The 24481-nt window shown below is 43.0% G+C and overlaps 1 protein-coding gene across 4 annotated transcripts in view; it reads right to left on the bottom strand.

Annotated features, from left to right (window-relative positions):
- Window positions 1-24481, bottom strand: part of JARID2 (jumonji and AT-rich interaction domain containing 2) — a 278174-nt gene that overhangs the window by 64899 nt on the left and 188794 nt on the right. For all 4 annotated transcript variants that reach the window (XM_007973625.3, XM_007973628.3, XM_073005676.1 and 1 more), the window contains one exon: window positions 6399-6568. In XM_007973625.3, coding sequence (XP_007971816.2) covers window positions 6399-6568 — 170 coding nt within the window. The remainder of the gene's footprint in view (window positions 1-6398; window positions 6569-24481) is intronic.

Below are 24481 nucleotides of genomic sequence, written 5' to 3'. Positions count from 1 at the left end.
TCCCAGAGCCTCTCCCTTCCCACTTTTATTGGTACACACCTCTACCCAAGCATTTTCACGCATTTATTGTTATATCCTCAATTTTACCCACCACCGATACTGCTTTCCTGGGCCTAATCTGTTTTCTAGGTGTCTAGCATACAAAAAGAGTTTAATAAAGGTTTGCTGAATTAATTAGCAATTGAATGACAGCTGATCACTAAAGATTCTGTAAGACAGAAGAAACAAAAGGCAGGTAGTTCCAAAACAAGACAGCATTGCTTCACAACTGCTGACAGTAAGGATATTTACAAGGAACTCCCCATAATAACGCTCTCTTCAATGTGCCGAGCTGTGACGCTCAACTGTGAAGCCCACGGTCATAGGAATGAACTGTGTATGTAGGTTTGCATGCTTCAGGAGTCCCCTTTGGGAATCCCCTTGTTTGCAGTGCCCCGTAAAGAGGAAAATGTAAATAAGAGAATCATTTAACCTGCCAGTGCTCTGCTACATTAAGCTCTTTTTAATCTGTTAATAATCATAGTCAGAACAAAGAGGAGACGACAGAACTCATTAAGAACAACGAGAGTGGTGACAGGGAATACGGCGATGGTACGAATCACTGCACGCAGCAAGTGCAAAGCCCTCTTCCCCGCGTGTGCCAGTGAAAGATACTAATTATGCCTCTGGCAAGAGACATGTGGACCCCTTCAAAGCAGCTATTTAAAGATAAATACACTGCGGGCAAATACTTCGGGCCCGCTACACTATTCATCCCACCCTCCTTTCCTTTAGAAATGTTAGGTCACAATATTAAATAGGAAATGAAAGAGCCTTGCAGACTTAGCTGGTAGTGTCTTAAAACAAATTTGTTTTAGATTTCTAAAGCTTTTAACCTCAGAATGACTAGCTGGGTATTTACATATCTATACTAATCCCAGTATTAATGGCATAGGGTTTTTTCTCCCCATCTCAAAGATTTCTGTCATTAACAGATTACAAACAAGGTTTAAAGAACTCCACTCGCTGTCTTTCCCTTGGCCTCACAATTTATTCTCTTCCAAATTCCAAAGAATTGTCAAGAATATTAAAGGTAATAATTGAGGACTGGAGACAAAAAAAAAAAAAAAAGACCTGGATCCTTAGCAACAAACATCACTTCCAGGTGTTTGATTTGGCTCCTTCATTATTTCTGCAGCCAGACTTTCTTCCCTATACATAATGAGCATATTAAAGATTGCCTTCTTTACTCCTCACAGTGCCCGCTTGTCACCCAAGGGTGATGGGCTGACTGAGCTCTTTATGGTGAACACTAGAGGCTTGGGGATGTGACAAGTTATGTTTGCTTTGGAATCAGCACCAAAAAAGAACAGAATTAGAATGCAGGTGTAAGAAGGTTAATCGCATTCCCAACTGTCAACTTTGCCTGAAAGGGCTTCAGCAACGTGAAGATTTAACTAAGGATATGCGTCATCAGCACTGGATATCAAAAAGGTGAAATATCTCTAAGTGTGCATCAGGAATTAGATAGATTATGAGACATTCGCCAAATGGAACATAAGCTATTAAAATGAAATGACAGGCATTTTTGTGACAGTGTTAAGTAGGAAAACCAGACTGCAAAAAACGAAAGTATATTGCAGTATCATTTCAGGAAAAATACGTATTATATACACACATCGAATGCTCAATAAGATATTCACAAACAAGGTAATTAACAGCAGTCATCTCTGGGAGATGGTGGAGATGCTATTTTGAATGTATTCTTTTGCCTAGTTCTTTACCTTTCTTCTGCCAATATTCCCAAGATGAACAGGAACTACTTTTATGATTGTAAAAAAAAAACAAAAAACAAAAAACAAACCAAAAAAAACCTTAACATCCTGTTTTTCTTAAATTAAAATGGAAATAAAAGTATTAAAGTACCACAACAACAGGGATCACTATGTAACCTTTGTACACACTGAAATACAGGTTTTAATTAGCTCAAGAAACTACCTATTAAAAGATGCTATCTAAGGCCACCAAATCCATCAGATTTTCAGGGTCATGAAGCTATAATAAGCATCATCTGTCATTTGGAGCTTGTAGAGTCAGATCAGGTAAACACACTTATCCTCTTGGGGGGAAAAAAGGCATTTTAAAGCTAAGATGACTCATTTTTAATTCCTCAGATCTAAAAAAAAGTATGAGAAATAGCAAAACAGTACAATATTGTATGTATACCAACAGAAAAACAAATAGCAAAGCCTATTTTTATTGCTTAGCTCATAAATGAATTTCATTTCCAAGGTTCAGAGCATTTTTTAAAATTGGTTTTAAACATCTCCTAGGCTTTAATTATTTAAACCTTTTTTGTATTTGACATCTAAAAGTAGTAAATTTTATCTATGAAAAGATGATTCTCTTCTATCTGGAATCCTGAAACTTCAAAGCCAGGTACTAACTTGGTGACGTTTTCTCTAGATGGCATTTATGTGAACAATAAATAAGCATGCCTCTGCAACTAAGAGACTCTGAGTTTCCCAGAACCTCAGAAAACATGTTATAAGATAGTGCACACACAAGTACACGTAGCACAAATACACATACTCCTCTCTATACAGAATCACTGAGACATTCCCTGATGGGTTTCTCTCCTTCTCTACCTTTGGGAACTAAATACAACAGTCACAATTGTTCCATAGTAAAGACTTGCATAACTAAATTCCATAATCAACAGAGCAATCTTTAGACATCCTAATGAAATGGGATTGGTGGATTGGTGGAGGCAGAAACTATTAATTCACGATTTACTAAGCAAAATGCCGAGAGCAATTCTAGACATCAAAATTCCTTTCCCAAAAGTAGCCAGACTAGTTAAGTCATAGTTACTCTTTTAAAAACCTGGCTTTGGCCAGGCGCGGCGGCTCACACCTGTAATCCCAGTGCTTTGGAAGGCCAAGGCGGTCGGATCGCCTGAGGTCTGGAGTTCGGGACCAGCCTGACTAACATAGTGAAACCCCGTCTCTACCAAAAATACAAAAATTAGCTGGGCATAGTGGTGGGCACCTGTAATCCCAGCTACTTGGGAGGCTGAGGCAGGATAATCACTTGAACTTAGGAGGCGGAGGTTGCAGTGAGCCAAGATCGCACTACTGCACTCCAGCTTGGGCGACAGAGTAAGACTGTCTCAAAAAACACACCTGGCTCCAATTACGTTTAAAAGCCATGCATATTTAGTAAAGGATACCAAACTATGGTTAGATAGAAGGAGTAAGTTCTGGTGTTCTATACCACTGTAGGATGTCTACAGTTAGCAATATCTAGAAGAAGGATGTGGAATGTTCCCAACACCAACAAATTATGAATGTTTGAGATGAGGGATACGCTGATTACCCTGATCTGATCACTTATATGTATCACAAAATCATGTGACCCATAAATATGTACAATTATGTCATCTAAAAAAAATTTTTTGAAGCCATGCAAGACCAAAGTCACAAACAAAGAGTCCCATATCACTGTTGTTTTTTTTGTTTTTTTGTTTTTGTTTTTTTTTGAGACAGTGCCACTATATTGCCGAGGCGGCAGTGCTGAGGCACAGTCATGTCTCACAGCAGCCTCAAACTCCAGGTGTCAAGGATTCTCCATGTAGATGGGCTACAGGTGGCACAACCAAGCCCGGCTAGATCCACCTGAATCACCTTGCTGCTGATGGCGCTGTGGAGCCTTCAAAGACTCCTTTAGGGCAAACACATCCTTCTGAGTAAACAGCCCACTCATTCTCCACTCCTGATCGTCACACCACACTCTACCAGTCTCACAGCCTAGTGGCCAGTCCAGCACAAGAGTCTGTCATATTTAGTCCTCACAGCTTCCCTTCCATCTTCATTCTCAACATCCAGGATCAGGAGAATCTTTCAGCCAAAATCTATGTAAAAAGTAACAGAGATGTCTGGGCATGGTGGCTCATGCCTGTCATCCCAGCACTTTGGGAGGCTGAGATGGCAGGAGAATTGCATGAGCCTAGGACTTCAAGACCAGCCTGGGAAACACAGCAAGACCCCTTTCTCTACCAAAACAAAACAAAACAAAAACAAAAACAAAAACAAAAAGACAACTAAAAGTAAAAATAAAAAAATTGCTCAGTGTGGATGCATGCGCCTGTAGGTCTAGCTATTGGAGAGGGTGAGGCAGAAGGATGGCTTGAGCCCAGAAGGTTGAGGCTGCTTAGAGCCATGACTGTGCCACTGAACTCCAGAAATGAACAACCTCTCGTCATCTTATTTTGATATGAGACAAGACCCTATGTCTCCAAAAACAAACCAAAAAGTTAATGGAGATCAACTGGTGGGAATCCCACCTACCTCATCTCCCTGTTTTCAAGGCTCAATGACCGACAAGGGCTACAAAATTTCTAACAAGTACATAACAACTCTCCTTTCTTCTGTATTAAGAATCGCCAGCAACTATCATCATATCCTACGTCAAAAATCCCCCCAAACAATTCAGTCCCGAAGCCAACTGGTAAGGCAGGGCAACTGGGCAAAGGGAGGGAGTGAGGAGCAACCACACGGGGTGTCAGGGCTGAGTTTCCCATCGTGGGGGGAGCAGAGATGGGAGTTGGGTTACACTGAAAAGACACGGCAAGTAAGTATATTAAGGATTACAGGAGCCAAGGTCCTCGGGGATGAATGCACATGAACCCCTTGGTGTTCAACTGAAACTGGAAGTATGGCTGCTAACTCACAGATTTTAAGAAACACAGAACTCAGGATAGACCCCTGTAAACACACAACCTCAATCTACTAAGAGCACCTGGGAGAAACGACATTCCCATAGTTCCCAGCATCCCTTGTGCCCAGATCTTGGCTCCTGAACAGTACTTGTCCCTACAAGAAAGCAGGGCTCCTTGGAGACATGTCCATTTCCAGGGCTGAGGGCGGGAAAGTACACCATGAGCCTGGAACATTTTGTTGTGCCAGGAGCAAGGCTGGAAGGATGACAGGGACACGTCAAAAGGAATAAAAAGGCAGCCTGACGAGGGTCCACGGATGAGACGGTGATCTGGGACAACCTGAACATCAGAATACATAACAGGAGTAACAGATTATAACCCTTTGCAGCATGAACACAGTGTGGAAAGGGAAGGACTGAACTGTGTATCCCTACAGAGGACCCAAAAACAAGGAGGAATCACTTCCCTTGTGGCATTCCTGCCAAAAACACAAACCAGAATGTCGTCATGAGGAAACACCAGGCAACCAAATCAAGGGACACTCTAAAAAATAATTGACCTGTAATTTTCAAGTGTTGAGGTCAAAGACGAAACAATGACGAACTCTTCCAGATTAAGCAGACTACACACAATTAATGGCATCGCCTAATTCTGAACTAGGTCGTTTTGCTCTAAACTCAGACATTACAAAGCACCTTCAGAACAAATGTGAAACAGAGGTTTGAGGAACTCATGGGGGCCATGTATCACTGTGAACTTCCTAACTTTGACAGTTATAGGAAAAGGTACTTACCTGAAGGAAAGACACACTAATGTAATGAGTGAGGGATGATGGGTGGCAACTTTTTAAGGTACTTAAAATCTGTCTGTAATAATAAATTATCAAAATATTAATCAAATAAAAGTGACCCTGAACCTTGAGGCCTTCCCACAGATGTCCAATAGCAAAGGCCCTCTCCTTCTGTTCATTTTCTCTCAAATAACCACACCCAAGGAACTCTCTGCGTTCAGGACTTCCTATATTTTCTATCATTCCTCCAGAAAAGGCTCCTTATTCTGTCAGACAATCTTCTGTGTTCTTTCGTCACAGCTATTAGAAAACTTAGTAACAAGGAAACTGCAACAAACACTTTCACAAATAACTCCATTCAGATCCCAAATCCACCTGGACTCTGTTAACTTGTTCAAGTTGAAACGTGGACCAGTATTTGCACAGTCAATTAGACTCTGAAAGTACTAGTATTGTTTTCCTTAACATAATACAGGGCTGAGAGAACCATAAGCCCCTCATCACCACGGCTTATTGACAGGCCTTCGGAAGCACATAGAAAGGGGCCTTCATATCCCCAAAGTACTCCATCAAAAAAAAATTGCCTTACAAAACAATGTGTGCAAGGCGGTGGTGTGGTGGAGAGAAATCAAATTAGAAGTTAAAGTTAGAAACTGCATAATTGCGTATCGAGAAGCCAGGAAGTGGAGTGTAAGAGTCATATTAAAAAGGAAATAAAACTTAACAGATGGTTCAAAGGCCACACCCAGCACTCTCAAAGGGATTTCTCACTTTCAATTCCCCCTCAACCCAGGTTGGGGGACAGAAAAATGAACACGGCAGAGAGTAGAGCTAAAGTCTATTCCACGCAGACCTCAGGCTTGCATGTAGATTCCATGTAGACCTCGTCTGATCATTGCAAAGTCTTACCTCGAAGGCAGAGAAAGGTAAGAAAATCTTCTGTCTTAGGCTTCCTTTTAGAGAGGTCTGATATCTGAGTAGCTGGAGGGGGTAGCAATGGCTCCACTATCTTTACTGGAGTTGTGCTGGGACTATTCGGCTGAGATTGAGCAAACTTCCTTTGTGCTTGCAGCCTGGGCCTGTAAAAGCAAAAGAAAATTAAAAATAAATTAAGCAGAGACTGGAGGATATAGGCCTACGTGCAGCAATAAAATCATGATACATAAGGAGAAAAAAGATCTTATTTCAAGCAAACTCTTTCTAATTAAGGTTCTATATCTCTCACGCTCTCACAAACCACGGGACTCCTTTCAAGCGCAATAAATTTGGTTAAACGACTGTGTTTCGTACATTGATATACAATGTGTGTCATGGACATGTGTATACATGTGTGTAGAAGTACATGGCTATGTACACACCGTTTCCCTGAGCATTTAAAAACTACATACGGTATGTGACATCATCAGCTTAATGGTATTCATTTATTTCAACTGACAGTAAAGCAGAAAACCCTGTATCATCCTGCTGCGTTTATACAGCATCCTATATTTTCACCGAAAGGGGTCACGAATCCATCCCCACCTCTCTTCTGTGTCATCACATCCAGGTCACCTTTGCCTATTTAGCCATCAGTGTCCCTGTTGCCACTTCTAAAGTCAGCCATGAAAAGTTCACTACAACAATTCAAGTTGGTACTGCAGAAAAAGGTATGTCTCTATCTATGCCCCCTCCAATCCCAAATTCTGGGTTACCCTCTGCCAACAAGGTCAAATTACAACTTTTTTTTTTTTTTTAGGCAGAGTCTCGCACTGTCACCCAGGCTGGAGTGCAGTGGTGCAATCTTGGCTCACTGCAACCTCTGCCTCCCAGGTTCAAGCGATTACCCTGCCTCAGTCTCCCAAGTAGCTGGGATTACAGGCGCCCACCACCACACCCAGCTAATTTTTTTTGTATTTTTAGTAGAGACGGGGTTTCATCATGTTGGCCAGGCTGCTCTCGAACTCCTGACCTTGTGATTCGCCTGCCTCGGGCTCCCAAAGTGCTGGGATTACAGGTGTGAGCCACCACACCCAGCCAAATTGCAACTATTTAGGTAGAGATTAAAACAAAAAACAGCCTTCATCTACCCTTCAGGCTTCTTTCCCATTACAATCCTATGCTAACTCCCTAACTTACCCATTTGGTATCTACAGAGTACATTTCAATTCCTTTCACCTGAAAATCTTAGGTAGCAATTCCTTTCTATCAAAATGAATCCTAATGGATCCTGGAACTGAATTTTGTTTGTTTGTGATGGAGTCTTTCTCTGTTGCCACCTTAGCTCACTGCAACCTCCACCTCCCAGGTTCAAGTGGTTCTCCTCTCTCAGCCTCCTGAGTAGCTGGGATTACAGGCATGCGCCACTACGCCCAGCTAATTTTGGTATTTTTTTGTAGAGGTGTGGTTTCACCATGTTGGCCAGGCTGCTCTTGAACTCCTGACCTCAGGTGATCCACCCGTCTTGACTTCCCAAAGTGCTGGGATTACACATGTGAGCCACCACACCCAGCCCGGTTTGTTCTTTTTTAACACAGTAGCCAATAAGAAATTTCCTTGTCTCTCCATCAATAAATACAATAACATATTTTTGCCTTATGATCAACTTAATATTTATCATCAATTGCCTAATAGTCACTCTTCCTCTAATTGTAAAGGTCTCCACTCATGGAATAGTAAGCACTCGCAAGGATGAGAACTTGGGTCCTACTTTAAACTGTTCATCTAGACCTGCTCATAGAGATACTTGAAAAACATTATTTGAGGGCAGGGAAAAAAACAACAAAAAGAATGAAGAAACACAGTACAGGGATCAAAACAGACCCGATCAGAAGCCCAAACACTACGTAGGATGGACAATGCAGCCCCACTCAAAACAATTAACTAATAAAACTAAAGTGCCGGGGCCAGGGGTTCACCCCTGTTATCCCAGCACTTTGGGAGGCCGACGTGGGTGGATCATCTGAGGTCAGGAGTTCGAGACCAGCGTGGCCAACATGGTGAAACCCCGTCTCTACTAAAAATACAAAAATTAGCCTGGTGTGGTGACATGCTCCTGCAATCCCAGCTACTCGGGAGGCTGAGGCAGGAGAATCACTGGAACTTGGGAGGCGAAGATTGCAATGAGTCGAGATCGAGTCACTGCACTCCAACCTGGGTGACAAGAGTGAAATTCTGTCTCAAAAATAATAACGAATAAAAAAACTAAATAAGTAAAAGAGGGCAGATGTATTCCCTTGAAGACATTGTTGGGAGTGGGTTATATACAATAGTAAGCATGCATCCTAAACTGTTGATGCTCAAAATGCCATAACATTTAAAAAAAAAATTACAATATTTAACAAATTCCTACAGCAAAATACACACACACACACACACACACACACACGACTGCCTACTTCGTCAAAACTAATATCTTTAAATTTAACCTCATAAATCCTCCACACTCCCCAAATATAAAGTACCACAATATTATGAAGAATTTCTAATCTCATTTTACCCTTAAATTCCCTTGTATGTCCTAAGCAGTGTCTACTCTTGCCTCCCCATGACCATCAAAAACACTACTGTCTAGTAATATTCCTAATACAAACTGACAATCCATCAAAAAGGACAAAGTGTGACTCCCAACTACTTACTGGGTCCTTAAAAAAAAAAAAAAAAAAATCTACAAACAATGTCGGTCATTACAGAGCACTTTTTTTTTTTTTTTTTTAAACGTTTTTATTGAAACAGGGTCTCACTCTGTCACCCAGGCTGGAGTGCAGTGATGCTATCATAGCTCACTACAGCCTCAAACTCCTGGGCTCAAGAGATCTTCCCCCCCTCAGCCTAGCAAAATACTGGGACTACAGGTACGTGCCACTGCACTCAGCTGTTTCTGGCTTCTTCTTGTTGCTCGGTTTTTTTCTTATAGAGACAGGGTCTCCCCACATGGTGCCCGGGCTGGTTTTGAACTCCCGGCCTCAAGCCTATCTCCTGCCTTGGCCTCCCGAAGTGTTGGGATTACATGCATGAGCCATGACGCCTGGCCCAAAAAGCACTTTAGAACCCAGGAATAACTGATATGAAACAGTCATATTAACAAGGTAACAGGAGGAAGTGAATCAAGTTTAACAAAAATGCCCTAGTGTTGTTTTAAAAAAAATAAGGGGGAGGATGGGATCAGGCAATGCCACTATCTCTACGTGATGGGGAACAAAGAGAGCTTTTTTGCAACCAACTGCCTACCTGTATAGAAGACATGACAGACCAGAAGCCCAGAGGCAGGACCTTCACATGGGACAATGAAGTGGGGGACGGTTAGGGTGAGGGGGATTTTCAGACAATCACAGAGCCTCATCTGTCACAGATGAGGAGCAGTTTCTGCTTGGTTGTTTTTCCCCCTTTAAATTTTCCATCTGTTACAAATGACTTTTTTTTTTTTCTTAATTACATAAGAAAATAAAACAAAGGGACAAAAGGCAATTTAAAAAGACAAAATACAAGCAAATTTTTTGGGACTCAACAGACACAAAATCATTCCATCAAACTTTCTCAAGGCTGGCTCTCCATTTCCGCATCAATTCCCAGGCAGCTGGTGATGGCCGTGTCAGAGGAGGGAAGGCTACTGAACCCTTGGTCCACATTCCAACCAGCTGCCAGGTGGACTGACACAACACAACTGCCCTCCTTTTCCAGCGAGGCTTTCCTTCCCACCAACCTCCCAGACTGTTTTAAAACAAAGGAAATGTTGTGCCGTATTTAGAAAAATTGCTGGGTTTTTTTTTCATTCTACTGAAAAGTGTTTTTAATTGGCAATTACAAATATATACATCTTCATTTGAATGGACGCAATTCGCACTCTGAGTATTGCAGGAATTTTATAGAAATATTGCCTGCATGTGAACAGGATGTTAAGTGTTTACAGCTTTTTGAGAAGTCAGGGAAAACAAACGCTACACACGATGAGAAGATTGTACAGCGACAATGAGAAACAAACAAGTAAACACAGACTAAGCACAGACAACGGAGTGAGACACTGTGAGATATTTTACAATTTCAGGACCTCAAAGATAAACTGCTGCCCACCAATGCTGAAATAAAAGATAAACTGCTGCCTACCAATGCTGAAATAAAAGGTGCTTGGTGCCTGGTGACTTTCCCAGTGAGGCTATGAAAAATAAGGCAATAAGAGATTAAAACGTGGCAGCAAAATAAATTACCCCTTAGAGGAAGAAGCCAAGCTCCCAAGTGATTAAACAGTTGTGAGACCCAGATGAAGCCAGGAACTAAAGAACAAGACAAACCAATATCTTTTATAAAGAGGCTAGAAGAACCTGTGTTGTCTACAAAGGGCAGGTCTGCAGTGTGGCTTTTCAACCTGCAGAGTCCCACAGGGATTACGAAGGTGTGGACCCTGCTTTCCTGGCCCCACACAACCAAAGGAATGGCACAGCCAAATCCTGAGTAAGCACTCCAAATAGTACAGACAGGCTTCAGGGACAGGGGTTTCCTTCTAGAATGCTGGATATAGGAAAATGGAAGAAAGTGATTCGGACGTGCTGAAAACCTACAATATTTGCACCTAGAGATGCTGATGGAAGCAGCAGCAGAACCCTGGGGTAAAGGAGGAAGTCACCTGGCAAGCATGAGGAGCAAGGTGGTGCTTCTGGGGCGTCACCCTCCAGGGGAGGCGGCATACCCGCCCACCACACCATTTACTTCCTCACTCCCTGCCATTAGCTAACTGGCATTTTCAACAGAACACCACCTGTCATTCCATTATTACAGCAAAAATGAAAAGAACTGGGATAAAAGAGGTTCAGAATCATTGTGGGGTTGGGGTGAAGAGAGCACGGGGTTCCTGGGGTTGAAGAAGTAAAAACACGGCTGGGCGCGGTGGCTCAAGCCTGTAATCCCAGCACTTTGGGAGGCCGAGGCGGGCGGATCACGAGGTCAGGAGATCGAGACCATCCTGGCTAACAAGGTGAAACCCCATCTCTACTAAAAAAAAATACAAAAACCTAGCCGGACGAGATGGCGGGCGCCTGTAGTCCCAGCTACTCGGGAGGCTGAGGCAGGAGAATGGCGTAAACCCGGGAGGCGGAGCTTGCAGTGAGCTGAGATCTGGTCACTGCACTCCAGCCTGGGCGACAGAGCAAGACTCCATCTCAAAAAAAAAAAAAAAAAGTAAAAACACAAATGTTTGTGAGAAAAATAAAATGTGTCCCCTCCCAAGCCTTGGGCCTTGCACGTAGTCAGGATGGGCCTTCCTGCCCTGGGTAACACACAGCCCCAGAGAAGGTGTGTGTCCCTCACACACACCACGGAAGTCGCAATCACAGTGTAATTTCCTTCCATGTTTACTTTTTATTAATTCTTCAAGGAGATCCCTTACAGAAGACGCCTTAATTCTAGGAACTCCACACGTTATCTTTTATGTCAATGAAACCAATTAAATCAAGCCCTCCACAAGCCAAGGTGAAAAGATCAAATCAAGTAAATGTAAACCAGCAGAGGAAGAAGTATGTTGATATATTCAAAGGATAACATTTTATTTACAATATTGTAAAACACAGGGATGGTGCAGTGGGGGTGAGGGAATAGACGTTTCAGATCAGATCATCACTGGGAGCGTGTATCTGAATTAAAGGACAACAAAGTTCAAATAAGTTCAGGAGAAGACGGATATGAGCTGCTGTTTGTTTGGTGTTTGGGGAAATGGGAAAGGCTGGTCACTTTGTTATGTTCAAGGATCTTAATAAGATCCCCTTCACTGTACACACGAGTAACTAGGAGAAGGGTGAGACCCACCCCGGGTGACCTAACTTGGATGGCAGAACAAACAGGACCAGCAAACAAACCTATGGGTCCCCACGTGACAGCTTTCTCTGCCACGCCACGCCACGCGACCTCCATGTGGCAGGTGAAGCAAAGCCTTGTGAGCACAGCCATCTGGTGTGCAGCCCCTCACTAAAAGCTGCCAGGCCAAGGAGCTCCATGGCCCCTCATTCATGACCAAAATCAGCCCTGCTGAGTGAACGCCACCGAAGCTGTCTCAAAGTAAGAGAAAGGGTGTTAAAATGAATGACCATTTACGAATTTGATCCCATAGAGTATATGGGAGTGTATGGGAGTATGGGAGTGTATGGGATCCCATAGAGTATATTCTATGTGGCAACAAATGGCCTAAGATAGAGATTGCAGGAATGGTCCAAGGGGATCTTGCTTACTCCAAACAGCTCCTTCCATCTGGAATGCTCTCTCCCTTTATCTTGCCATGGCTGGTGGCTTCTCATCCTCTAGGCCAGACAAGGGAAGAAAACAATCCAGGCCTGTTACTCTGTAATGGAGGTCACTCCCTTCATGTCTCTGGGCAGAAGTCTCCTCCTCAGAGAGAGTGACCATCCTAAAGCAGTACCTCATGCACAACCAGCCACCTAACCCCAAACCCACTGCTCTGCCCTTCTGGTGGTATACACAGGACTCTCTACTTGCAGTCTCCTCTTTCTGATCCACTTCTATATACAGGCCTTACCAAGTGTAGAGGAGAAGCCCTCCGGAGACGCCGGAAAGGAGAAGGGGAGGAACACTACTCTGTTATAGGAGCTGTGAATTATACAACCCACCACTCATGATTCAGGAATCAGAGAATCCAACACACTCATGGTATCTGCGCAGACGGGCAGACTGAATGGCAATTCAGAGGAAAAGGGAGACTGGTGGATGTTTGTGAGATGGATCCAATAGCAACAGGAGAGGAGGAGCCTTGGTATTGTTCTGCTCCAGGTCAAGTTAGTAGCCATCCCAGCAGAAGCCTACCTGAAGGTAGACAGGAATTCAGTTTCATTAAGAATAAAACTGTGTCTTGAATATAGAGGCTGGTATTTGAAAAAGGAAAACAAAAAAATACCAACGAGGCACCTGCCCACATGGCCCTCCCTTAAGAATTTACCATGCCACTTGCCCATCCTCACCATCATCTCACAGAAGCCAAATCAGGTCTGGCTCTGGCCTGTGACACAAGGTGCTTTTCTACACCTTGGCATTCCTATAACAACTGTTCCCAAGTCACAGTTGCTGGGCCCAAGAGGCGGCTCCCGCCACACCTCATGCAACAAGACCACCACATACACCAGAGAGTACTTGTACTTCTTGATCAAGCTGCATGAGCTCCAAGGGGGAAAGATCCTTATTTCCCTTTCCCCATCCATCCACTCCCTAAGTTACATAGAAGGCGACTTTTTCTGCTAAGCCTCCCACAGCCACCTCTCACTTGCTGTTAGGAATCATCACTTAAAACTTTACCAAAATCAATCTTCACTTTTTGTTGTTAAAATAAAATTTATACAGCATCTTTATGAGAACTAAGGAACATGGTAATATACACACTAACATTATGTGGAAAGTTAACCAATAAATCACGAGACCATGCTTGTAAAAAAAAACCCCAGGGATGAACTAACAGTACTATGCCAAATATTTTTTTTCTTTTGTAATACCCTCCCTGTGCCCCTTCCTCCCCAAATGATTGATTTAGAAGCTTCCTGGGCATCCTGCCATTAGAAGCTTCACACAAGGGTGGCACTGTTTCTCCAGGTTTCCTCTGGGGTCAACAGTGTAGAGTTAACCAGCTTATTGCTATCTGTGCACTCAATCTCTAGGGTAGCCCTAACTTCGGCACAACAGCAATTTCCAGGTTAATTAAATCCTATTTCTGTCCAGGATTTCTGATAGTCTGCAAACCCAAGAAGGGCATGGCGTGACACACAAATCAGCTGGAGCAAGCAGGAGCAAGGGGGACTAGGCGGCTTAAAGTGAATGCACAGCTGTTCCCTAGATGAGGGCAGTACATGCCAAAACATCATTTTATTAACTCAATTTTCCAATATTCAAAACATAAGCTGGTAAATCCAATTATTTAGATTACATCCCAATTTTAAACAAAGGGCAAGGAAAGGGTGGGAGGGAGGGTCTGTTCATTTAAAAAAAAAAAAAAAAAAATTCAGACAGCCCGTGTCTGGCAAATGCAAAATGACTGGCATGGCTGCGCTCTTTGTGCCGGTGTGGGAGCTGGCCCTGAAGCTTTGCCAACTTGCTGAAAGGCCTATTCAAAAAAAAAAAAAAATTCCCGTGTTTCCATCCCCAAAATAATTACCCACTCCATTCGACCCCCAGACACACACACTACAAACCTGGCAGCCACTCAAAGAAACAAGAGTGTGCCCATGTGTGTGCGCACTGGAGGTTGTGGGGGGTCGGGCAAGGGATACCCTCTACCCAGGGCAAGCTGCCCACCAAATTCAAATGCAAGTGCAGTTGCGGGTAAACCACACAGAATGGTTGTAAACATCCTGAATAGTAAAGAGAAAATAAACACATCCTCAAGTGAACCCAGAGGCTAGCAGAGACCAACTCATACCAAACTCTGTAATGAGAGGCACTAGCATAGACCATATTCTCCTGAGCGCATGGTCCACCCAGTTCTCACAGTTTTAAACTGTCAGGGTTTGATTTACCAGAAGGGGAGGGCATCACACAATGACAAAACGGGAGGTCAGCTGGCTCTGTAAGAAGAGTTATCCTACGCAGAATGCCTGCTTTATGGTACTTCTGGAGACAGAGCCCTAGTGGTCCACAGGCCTCATTTCTTGCTTTACATATAAACTGATGAAATTGTTTGTGCAAAAAATCCTCAGGATATTAAATATTTGCAGCACTTGTCTTAATTAAGTTACATAGGAAGCTATTTAGAGTAAACATCTGCCATAGCCGGAATTTGCGTAAAGGAACCTTTTGTTAGTTGAATTCCCCTCAAGATGAAACATTATGATGTTTTGCTTTGTCAGAGTGGTACAAGCAAAAGAGTAGTTGCGTCACAAAACCTGAGTTTAGTTCACCTCACCTGTCACCTAGGGCAAGCTGGGTCTTTTTTTCTGATGTGATTTTTTAAGGACTATTAACAAAGGGAAGCTAAGGCTCTGTTTAGCTCCAAGCTTCTGTGATCTTTGACCTCCTCTTAAAAACACAAGTGGTACCTGAATGTAGTGATTTCTGTAATAATTCCTTTGGATCTATCATTTCCTAAGAGTAGATGAAAAGTCCTGTTTATTTTGGAGAAGTAAAATCTAAATCTCCAAACTGACAGTATTGCTGAAGATTTCTAGCGCAACTTTCTACCTACCAGTAAAACAGCAAACTATACTGACTTTTAAAGACTACCACCTAGCACTTCAGCAGGTGGAGGGGGAGGTGAAAAATGCATTCATACGTATTTTAGAAAGATATCACAGTTCCAAAAATCTACTCCCCTACTCCCTTAAAGATTAGTAGCAATACAATCTGTAATCTGCACTTCCTTCCACTCAGCCCTTCCAATGAGTAACTCGTTTAGGCAACACATGAACTTACTTCAGAACTGTGAGTCACCCTTAGGAACGCTAAGGTAACTGCCTACAAATATATTCATCAGCTCTATCCATTAAGAAGCCAGCCCAAAGACAAGGCAAGCCTTGCAAATCCAAACATCAATACCACGTCAGGAAGACACCATTCTTGCTCGCAGACACTTCACTCCCTTGGAATACTAAAGTGGAAAACAGGCATCAGAGAGAAAGGCGAACCTTTTTTTTTTTTTTTTTTTTAATTCCAGGGAAGGATTAGTGGGGGAGGAAAGAGAGAAAAAAAATTTTTTTTAATCAAAGATAATAGCACTAAATATCTACAAGCTATGAACAACTTTTTCCCAAATGAAACATGACATGGTGCACATAAATCTCAGGTGGCTGGTGACATCCCGCACAAACAGTATGAAAAGTAATATGCAGTACAGTTTTTTATTCAATTAATAAAATTATTCAATTATGTTTCTTGAAATCTTCTATGGCATCCTGAAATGTCAGAGAACCAAGACTGCCTGAAAATCATGACTGTCATGATCAAGGAAACATGTGACATTGAGTTCTTTTGTGTTCTAGAAAGCAACCACGTCAAATTTGAGAGGGATCATCATTAATCAACAATTAAAGTGGCAACAAAGCCCTTTTGTCTGTCAGTCACAAATGACACAGTTATAGTTTACCACCTATGGAAGGCTGTCTGCGCCGCCATCCCCATGCAGCATAACCTGTTGTTATGAGGGCTACATCTCCAAGCCCAGGAAGGAAGAGGCACAAATACTCTTCTCGACAAAGACTGCTGGTCTCAGGACAGTCTCAAGCAAAAAGCAGATCTTAAGGCAGCAGGGACTACATAAAGATAGTAAGAGTCAGAGTAACACATGCAAGTACCTACAGAATCCAGTCAGGATGTGGCCAAAGTAATTTCTAATAGGCTGTTGTAGTTACAAGGTGTGAACAAATTAACTAAAGTACATTCAGTTTTAAAAGCCTAGAAGAGCCAGTTAAAATGTTAATTTGCCTCTCTACTATCTCTCGATGGGATTCCCTATTTAGTTTTTAAAATATCATTTCAACAAAAACCCTACCAGTCTCCCAATTTTAGATTACTCAACAACCAACTGCAAATTGCCAAAACTCTCCTGGCAGTGGGCATGTTTGGAAGGGCAAACGGAATGACCCTGTGAGGCGAGAATCTTGTTTTACTTCCTTTTGTTCAAAAAGAAAGAGAAATATAAAAAGAAATTGTATTCTACAATGCTATACAGCATATTAAAAAATAAAAATCCAGGCCAGGCATGGTGGATCACCTGAGGTCAAGAGTTCAAGACCATTCTGACTAATATGGTGACACCCCATCTCTACGAAAAATACAAAAATTAGCTGGGCGTGGTGGCAGGCATCTGTAATCCCAGATACTAAGGAGGCTGAGGCAGGACAATAACTTGAACCTGGGAGGTGGAGGTTGCGGTGAGCCGAGACCGTGCCATTGCATTCCAGGCTGGGCAACAAAAGCGAAACTCCATCTCAAAAAATAAATAAAATAAAATAATAAAATAAAATAAAATAATAAAATAAAATAAAATAAAATAAAATAAAATAAAATAAAATCCAGGGGAATGCTTCTAAGATAGCTGCAGAAACTTCCCACCAGAAATATCACACCAGATAGAGCTGTGCGGTAGGTCGGGTCCGTCCATTCGGCATGACAGACCACTAAGTGACCACTAAGTCCCAGAAGGACCGGAGTGGGCTCTGGCATCTTATATGCCCTCCCTCTCACGCAGTAAGTTCGCTAACAGAGAGTTTCTTTACTTAAAGGGTAACAAATAGAAAAGGGATCCCAGGCAATTTCCCCACCCACAGCAAATCTCAGGAAGTAGCCAGTATGCACCAATAGATGGCAATAGCGAGTCTTTACACTCCAGCTGTGGGATCACCCCTGAGGGGAAAAAAAAAAAAAAAAAGGAATGCTAAATTATGACAAGCACTGGTATTAGCCAATTTTTAGAACCTGCACTAAAATCTGGTGCCAGTTAAGAACCCAGCCACTGTTCACAGAAAGTAGGTCTATAAACACTATTAGCAATACCATCTCACCCCTCCAACTCATTACACCCCAAAGTTCTTTACTTGTATGGAAAACATCTAGAAATAAACAATCCAGCTTTTTTTAGATCCTAAGAAACATGGCTAGAGATAAAACACACAGCATTTAGCCTTTTTTGGTGATTTTCAGAAAACCTACATTTTCTGAGTATCAGAAAACCCACATTTTGGGGCTCTGACAAAAATTTTTTTTAGTTGCCTGGACCATAATCATTTGTGATTTTCAAAGTATGGGGCATTAAACTATCACCAACCAAAATGTGGAGTGAAGTCTGCTTTGTAAGAAAAGCATTTGCTATAATTGACACACTGTTTCTTATGACATTTGTTAAAAATGCATAAGATGAAGAAACACAACCACAATTTTAAAATCTGCTAATAGCTAATGAACGTAAAACTAATTCTCCTCCACCTTCTGAGTGTTTGTGCTCTGTGATGCTGAAGCGACGGCACATTCTCCCACTTAAAAACGAGCTCGCAGGTTACTACAGACACAGTGTCTCAGCATCTGTGTCACTGGCACCTGCAGGAGCAGTTCTAGAGGACACACTGGTGGAATAAAAATTTAAATAAAACCCAAAGAAACTGTGCCAATGGAAAGTGGGCAACAGGGCAAGGTGAGCAAATCAACTTCCTCTCTAACAATGCCCAGAATATCCCTCAAGCAGCCTTAAATTTTCCTAACATTCAACGCCGCACATAGTACCATATTTCAGGCCACAAAACAGAAACCAAATGGCATCACAGAATCAAACCAAAGAGAGGGACCTGAGGGGTTGGGAGGCAGGATGCAAAGGGGTCAGCCCAACCCTTCCAACTCACAATATTCTACCTTGTTTACAATCTTAATAACCATTCCATGACCTCAGACACCTCACCCCAGTACAACATGAAAGTCCTTCCAGTTTTCATCAGCCAAGGACCAGTCTACTGACGCAAGCTGTGAATCCACCTGATGTCATGAATGTGCACTAAATTGAAAGAGGTCACATATGTAGACAGCAGCAATGGACACCACATGAGCAGTATCTGCAGGACATACATGTCCATCTAATTGCATCCAGCTTAAATGAACCCTCGAAGGGTCGGACAAGAATACCTCCTGACTAGATCTCAAGTCAAAACATTTCCAAGAAGGTAAAGTCATTTTGATTCACAAGGGGCCTTTAGGTCAAGTATGTTATCTGTGTTTTGGGCACTGAACCAGCAACACTCTGCTAAAGGTACAGCATTGCTGGTTTAACACATGAGCCTCACAGTTCCTTTCCAGAGACAACATGTTTGCATTTGCTGTGACATGACAAAAGTAGTCTATGGGTTTTTAAGGCTTTGAGCCAAGCCAGTAGCAGAAACTCCCAGGGGTGAGACGGGGAAGAATGAGGAAATCAAAACAAGTCCTTCTCCTCATCCAATGAAGCTGGCTTGTTTCCCCTCTTCTTTAGCATTTTAACTCCATGACAATTTCTGATCCCCACTCAGTTTCCGGAAACATCCTGAGAAAAGAAGTCCAATCTCTTAAACAGGACTCAAGATAAAAACACCCAAGCTGTGTGTAATTCTGAAGGGCTGAAAGACAAAGACTTCCTGTTCAATTAAGTCCTTCATTAATCCCTCCTGCTTAAGCCCATTTTCCTTGTCTGTAGACAGGAAATGATGAAGCCACAAGGTCAGCCTCCTTCGGTGCAGCTTAAACCCTCCAAAGAAGGCTGCAGTCACCTATCCATCGTAGGTTCCTCACAAAGCCTCTCTATCTGCTCGTTTTCTCTGGATGGCACTACAAAACAGAGGGAAGCGTGATCAAAAGTATAACGAGGAGTGAAAGAAACGGGAGAATAAATTGCACTGGATCCTAATAAAACATAACAGTGGGGTGCAAGTACAGGAGGAGGATAGAGATCCATGCAACAGACTTATAAACCTCCAACAATGAAGGCAGCCAATGATAAGATTTTTGAGCCAAAAACTTTTTAAATGAGTAATGTCCAACATCTTATCTTTTACCCCAGCCTCAAACCTAGCTTCACTGAGTCCTCTCGCACCAGGAGTAATTAATGTTTGTGATGCTTCCTGTGAGAGGCACTGTAGCTGGGTTTACCTCATTCTCCCCTGTTCCACTGCCTGAAACCAGAATACGCTCCCCCTCTCCCCCTTTTTTTGGAGACAGAGTCTTGCTCTGTCTCCCAGGCTAGAGTACTGTGGCCCGATCTCAGCTCACTGCAACCTCCCCCTTCCAGGTTGAAGCAATTCTCCTGCCTCAGCCTGGAATTACAGGCAGTCAACACCACGCCCAGCTAATATTTGTATTTTTAGTAGAGACAGGGTTTCACCATGTTATCCAGGCTGGTCTCGAACTCCTGACCTCGGGCAATGCGCCTGCCTCAGCCTCCCGAAGTGCTGGGATTACAGGTGTGAGCCTCGAGCATGGCCACAATAAAGCTATTTCAATGGAATAGTTAGAAGGATACTGTGGAGGAAAACTGTTTCCTAGCTCTTTTCAAGCTATGCTGCACCACCACAGGAAGGCAAGCCACCACTTCAGAGAAAGGGTAACATTTGTCTAAAGGATCTTCTAAAGGGGGGCTGCAAGGGGGAATCACAATAACAAAGGAGTTGGAACTGTAAGAAAAACAATCACATTTTGTCCAAATTGGTCAGAAACAATGATGTGCAAAGGAATCATGGAAATGAACGACATCCTTCTCCACTCTGCAATTCACAGATGAAAAAAGCTACGTATGTACATCTCCCTCACTGCTGGCTTCAGCAGAATGTTCTGCCAGCCAACCGCGAAAATGCAGAATCATGTTCATAAAGATGTGGGTGACAGGCACTGGGAGGGGGGATGCATAACTACTCTCTTTATAATGCAACTCTCCAATTCCGCCAGCCTAAACATGCCCTAATGGTCTCCATTTGATCAAAGAGGCATCCATCTTTAACTGTGTCAATCCACTGCCAAACTCCACACTCCCAGCCATATATCAGTCCTGGGAAGGGTCGCTGAGGCTCCTCCTCCAGTAATTTGTAAATGAGAACATTTCCAGCTGGACACTTCAAGCTTCTGCCCCATCCCACCCCTGCTCCAACCCATTTCCAAAATACCCTCAGAAAGCAGCTATATTAACCTCATACCCAGAACAGGCCCCAAGACATTAACCCTGTGTGGGTTTGGAAAACAATACTAACAGACATTGACAAAAAAATATTCTATCTTCTATCTATTCTGCTAAGGGCCCACTTATCTTTCCAAAAATTCACCTGTTCTTCCTAAGTGGCCTTTCTCCACCCTCTCCTAAGAATTCATTTGTCCTCCCAGAATCACCCTTTTGCCCCCCGCCCCCCCCATCCCAGTAGGATGGTAAATTCTTTTCCTTTTGAGACAGAGTCTCACTCTGTCGCCAGGCTGGAGTCCAGTGGCATGATCTTGGCTCACTGCAACCTCTGCTACCCGAATTCAAGCAATTCTAGGATGGTAAATTCTAACCTCCTCTTACTTAGAGTCACATTTCTTTGTGAACTCAACTAAATCTGTTTTTTTCCCTCTTGCTAATCTGTCTTTCGTCCATTTAATTAGCAGACTCCCCAAAACTGAACTTGAGAGTAGAAAAAAGTTCTTTTTAAAAAATGTTTCTTCTAATTTTTTATGTCATATAACTTTAAAAGCAGAGAATTTTACACAAATTAGCACTGCAGGGAGACAACCCTAGTACCTAACTAGGTTAAGGGAGGACTTCCACAATGTAAGCGTAGGAGACAGTGCATGTGATTATGGAACTGGGGCCAAGGGTTCACGGTATGATTGAGCTGGACAGAAAAGGAGACAGACCATAGGGAATGGACAATGAAGGAGACACAGGCTCTGCCTTTCAGGTCTGAACAGGAAAGCTTAGGTTTCATGAAGTGTGACATAATCCAGTCACGGCATCACAACATAAACTATGACCTAGACTATACCACAGAGTCAGTGGAGACTGCCATTCCCAACGAGTCCCTGAAACAACCTCCCTCTGGGACAGAAATTGGCTTGGGAACTCAATCATTCACCACAAGGGACTTTTCCAGGATGAACAGACGACCACGCACCCCTGGGCTTCCAGGAAGAATCTATGCGGAAGCTGAACAGTAAAACCACACGGCTGAAGGACAGGGTGGCTGCCTGCAGTTGGGCTCTAAGAAGGACCTGGACATGCTGGAAGGGGTCCATGTAGAAGTCCAGAAGTCCAAGACCTAGGTGACCAGAAGAGCACTCAAATGCTCTCTCAGGGAAGCACAGTCCACTTGAATCTCATTCTCCTCTGAACTGAACTCATTACAACTGAATAGGAAAACACAGAATATCAACATTACGGGGAAAAAAAAAAAAATCACAAGAAAAGCATTCCAAGCAGGAGTCCACACCACTAGAAATAGAAGACATCACTGGAATTTTTCTAATCCCATGCTTCTCAAACAGGGCCTCCCAGGTGGTAGGCAACTAGTGATACAGGAGTGCTGGGAATGGAAGAGCATGGTGGTCCCTTTAAATGACAGGGAAGGTGGGGAGGGAAGGGCTGGGTAGAGGAAGGGCGTGGCCCCTGGCTAGGCTCCACTCCCAAGACCTAAACGAGGACAGGCACTTCTGCCTTCCTGCCCAATGTTGCATTTTCCAGGACCACTCTGATCTGACACGCCCCCATCCTGGGCCTAAGAAAACCTATAAAAACCCGAGACCTTAGCAAGGCATAGATGCAAGCTGCTGGGCGTCCTGAGGAACACATCAGTGGAAGACAACACAAGTGGCCATCGACCAGCATGCCTCCCGACTTCAGGAGAAAATCAACTCCCTTCTGGCTCCCCGATCTGCTGAGAGGTACTTCTCAATAAAACCCTGCATTCATTCTCCAAGCCCACGTGTGATCCGATTCTTCTGGTACACCAGCAAGAAACCACAGGTTACAGACATCCCTCTGTCCTCAAGGAAGGGGGTCTAATGGAGCTAAAACAAGCCGCCTATAGGCAGCAAACTAAAGGAACACCCTGTAACACACACCCACTGGGGCTTCAGTTGTAAACATTCACCCCTAGACACTGCCGTGGGGTTGCAGCCCCACAACCCGTCCGTCTGTATGCTCCCCTAGAGGTATGAGCAGCGGGGCACTGAAGAAGTGAGCCACTCCTCCATCGCACACCCTGAGAGGGAGACAAGAAAACCTTCCCCATTTCACTAGAAGCCATAAAATGCAGCAAAGCTTTTCTGTGTTTTCTGCTAGCTTTGGGATTGGTTTGCTCTGTACCCCTGAAGTTAAAAGTTTTTAAAAAAAATTTTTTTTAAATTAATCCTCAAGGCACTGAAACTCCAATGTGCCAACCAGCTTACACTTATACCGCACCTGGCTACTGACAGAATTTCTAAGAACAAAAGCTAGAACCCAGACCTACCCGTGGAGAAATGACTCCACTTTTGTGCTTCTGACACAAACCAACCTGAACTTGATTTCCCTGGCACTGGCACTGGCAGGAAGGTGACATCCTACCACCCTCCAAGCCCTAAAATGGGGCTCTAACAGAAGACAACTTTCTTACATTAAGCTGGGATTGCCGAAGGCTGGATATCTTTCCCGAGAAGTTATAAAACTTAGGTGGCCCTCAAGAGGATTTGGAATCCAAAAATAATCTCTCAAGAATTTAGTTTAAATAATGTTGGACTGATGATACCCTAAAGAATGTAGCAAAAACATACATGAACCCTCTGTAAGGAGAGTTTTTTCATCTCAGGTCTCAATGAATTCCCCCCCAAACAACTTTTCACATTCAGGGGAAATAAAGCACCATGAGGAAAACCCAGCAGATGTCCAACTGGGAAAATGTCAGTCAGTAATTTGAATCATCAGACTATGTTCAAACAAATAAAAGCCAAGTTTGAAAATATCTGCATAACAGGAAACTAACACTTGAAACAGTGAACACTGAAACTACCACTGAACAAACACTGAAACTAACACTTGAACGTAACCTAACATGGAAAAGAACCAAACAGAACTTCTAGAAATCAAAAATAAACTAGCCAGAATTAAGGCTTTTACTTGGCGGTAACAAACTATCTTTCTATTGAAGGAAACGCAAACCTACTTACAAAGTAGAAAGTAAAAATTTCATGAATTATATAGACTGCAAAACTTCAAAGTCCTCTTCCAGCAGAGGTTAAGGCCCAAGATACAGAAAGCTGAGAAACACTGTCCTACAGATGAAAATCTTATCTCCTCCTGATAGATGAGGAAAACAGCAGATCAAGAAGGGCATTCAGTGACTTGAGTAGGATTAAGCAACTATTAAATACTACTGGAGAATACACAATAACATTCTATCAAAATACTTGAATTAACACTCCATGGAGTTCACATAATGGGATTCGGAGACTCACATTTGGATAAATGAATGGGTTCATTTCCTGTTGTGCCCAGGGGTGTGAAGAGCCTCCGTTGTCGTGACAATGAAAAACCAATGCATTCTCTTCCACATTTCACAGTGGTTAAAATAAACAAAGATGAC

This window comes from Chlorocebus sabaeus, chromosome 17 (assembly GCF_047675955.1).
Source record: "Chlorocebus sabaeus isolate Y175 chromosome 17, mChlSab1.0.hap1, whole genome shotgun sequence".
Lineage (NCBI taxonomy): Eukaryota > Metazoa > Chordata > Mammalia > Primates > Cercopithecidae > Chlorocebus > Chlorocebus sabaeus.
The sequence above is the reverse complement of the archived record's forward strand: the minus strand, read 5'-3'. Positions and strand labels throughout refer to the sequence as shown.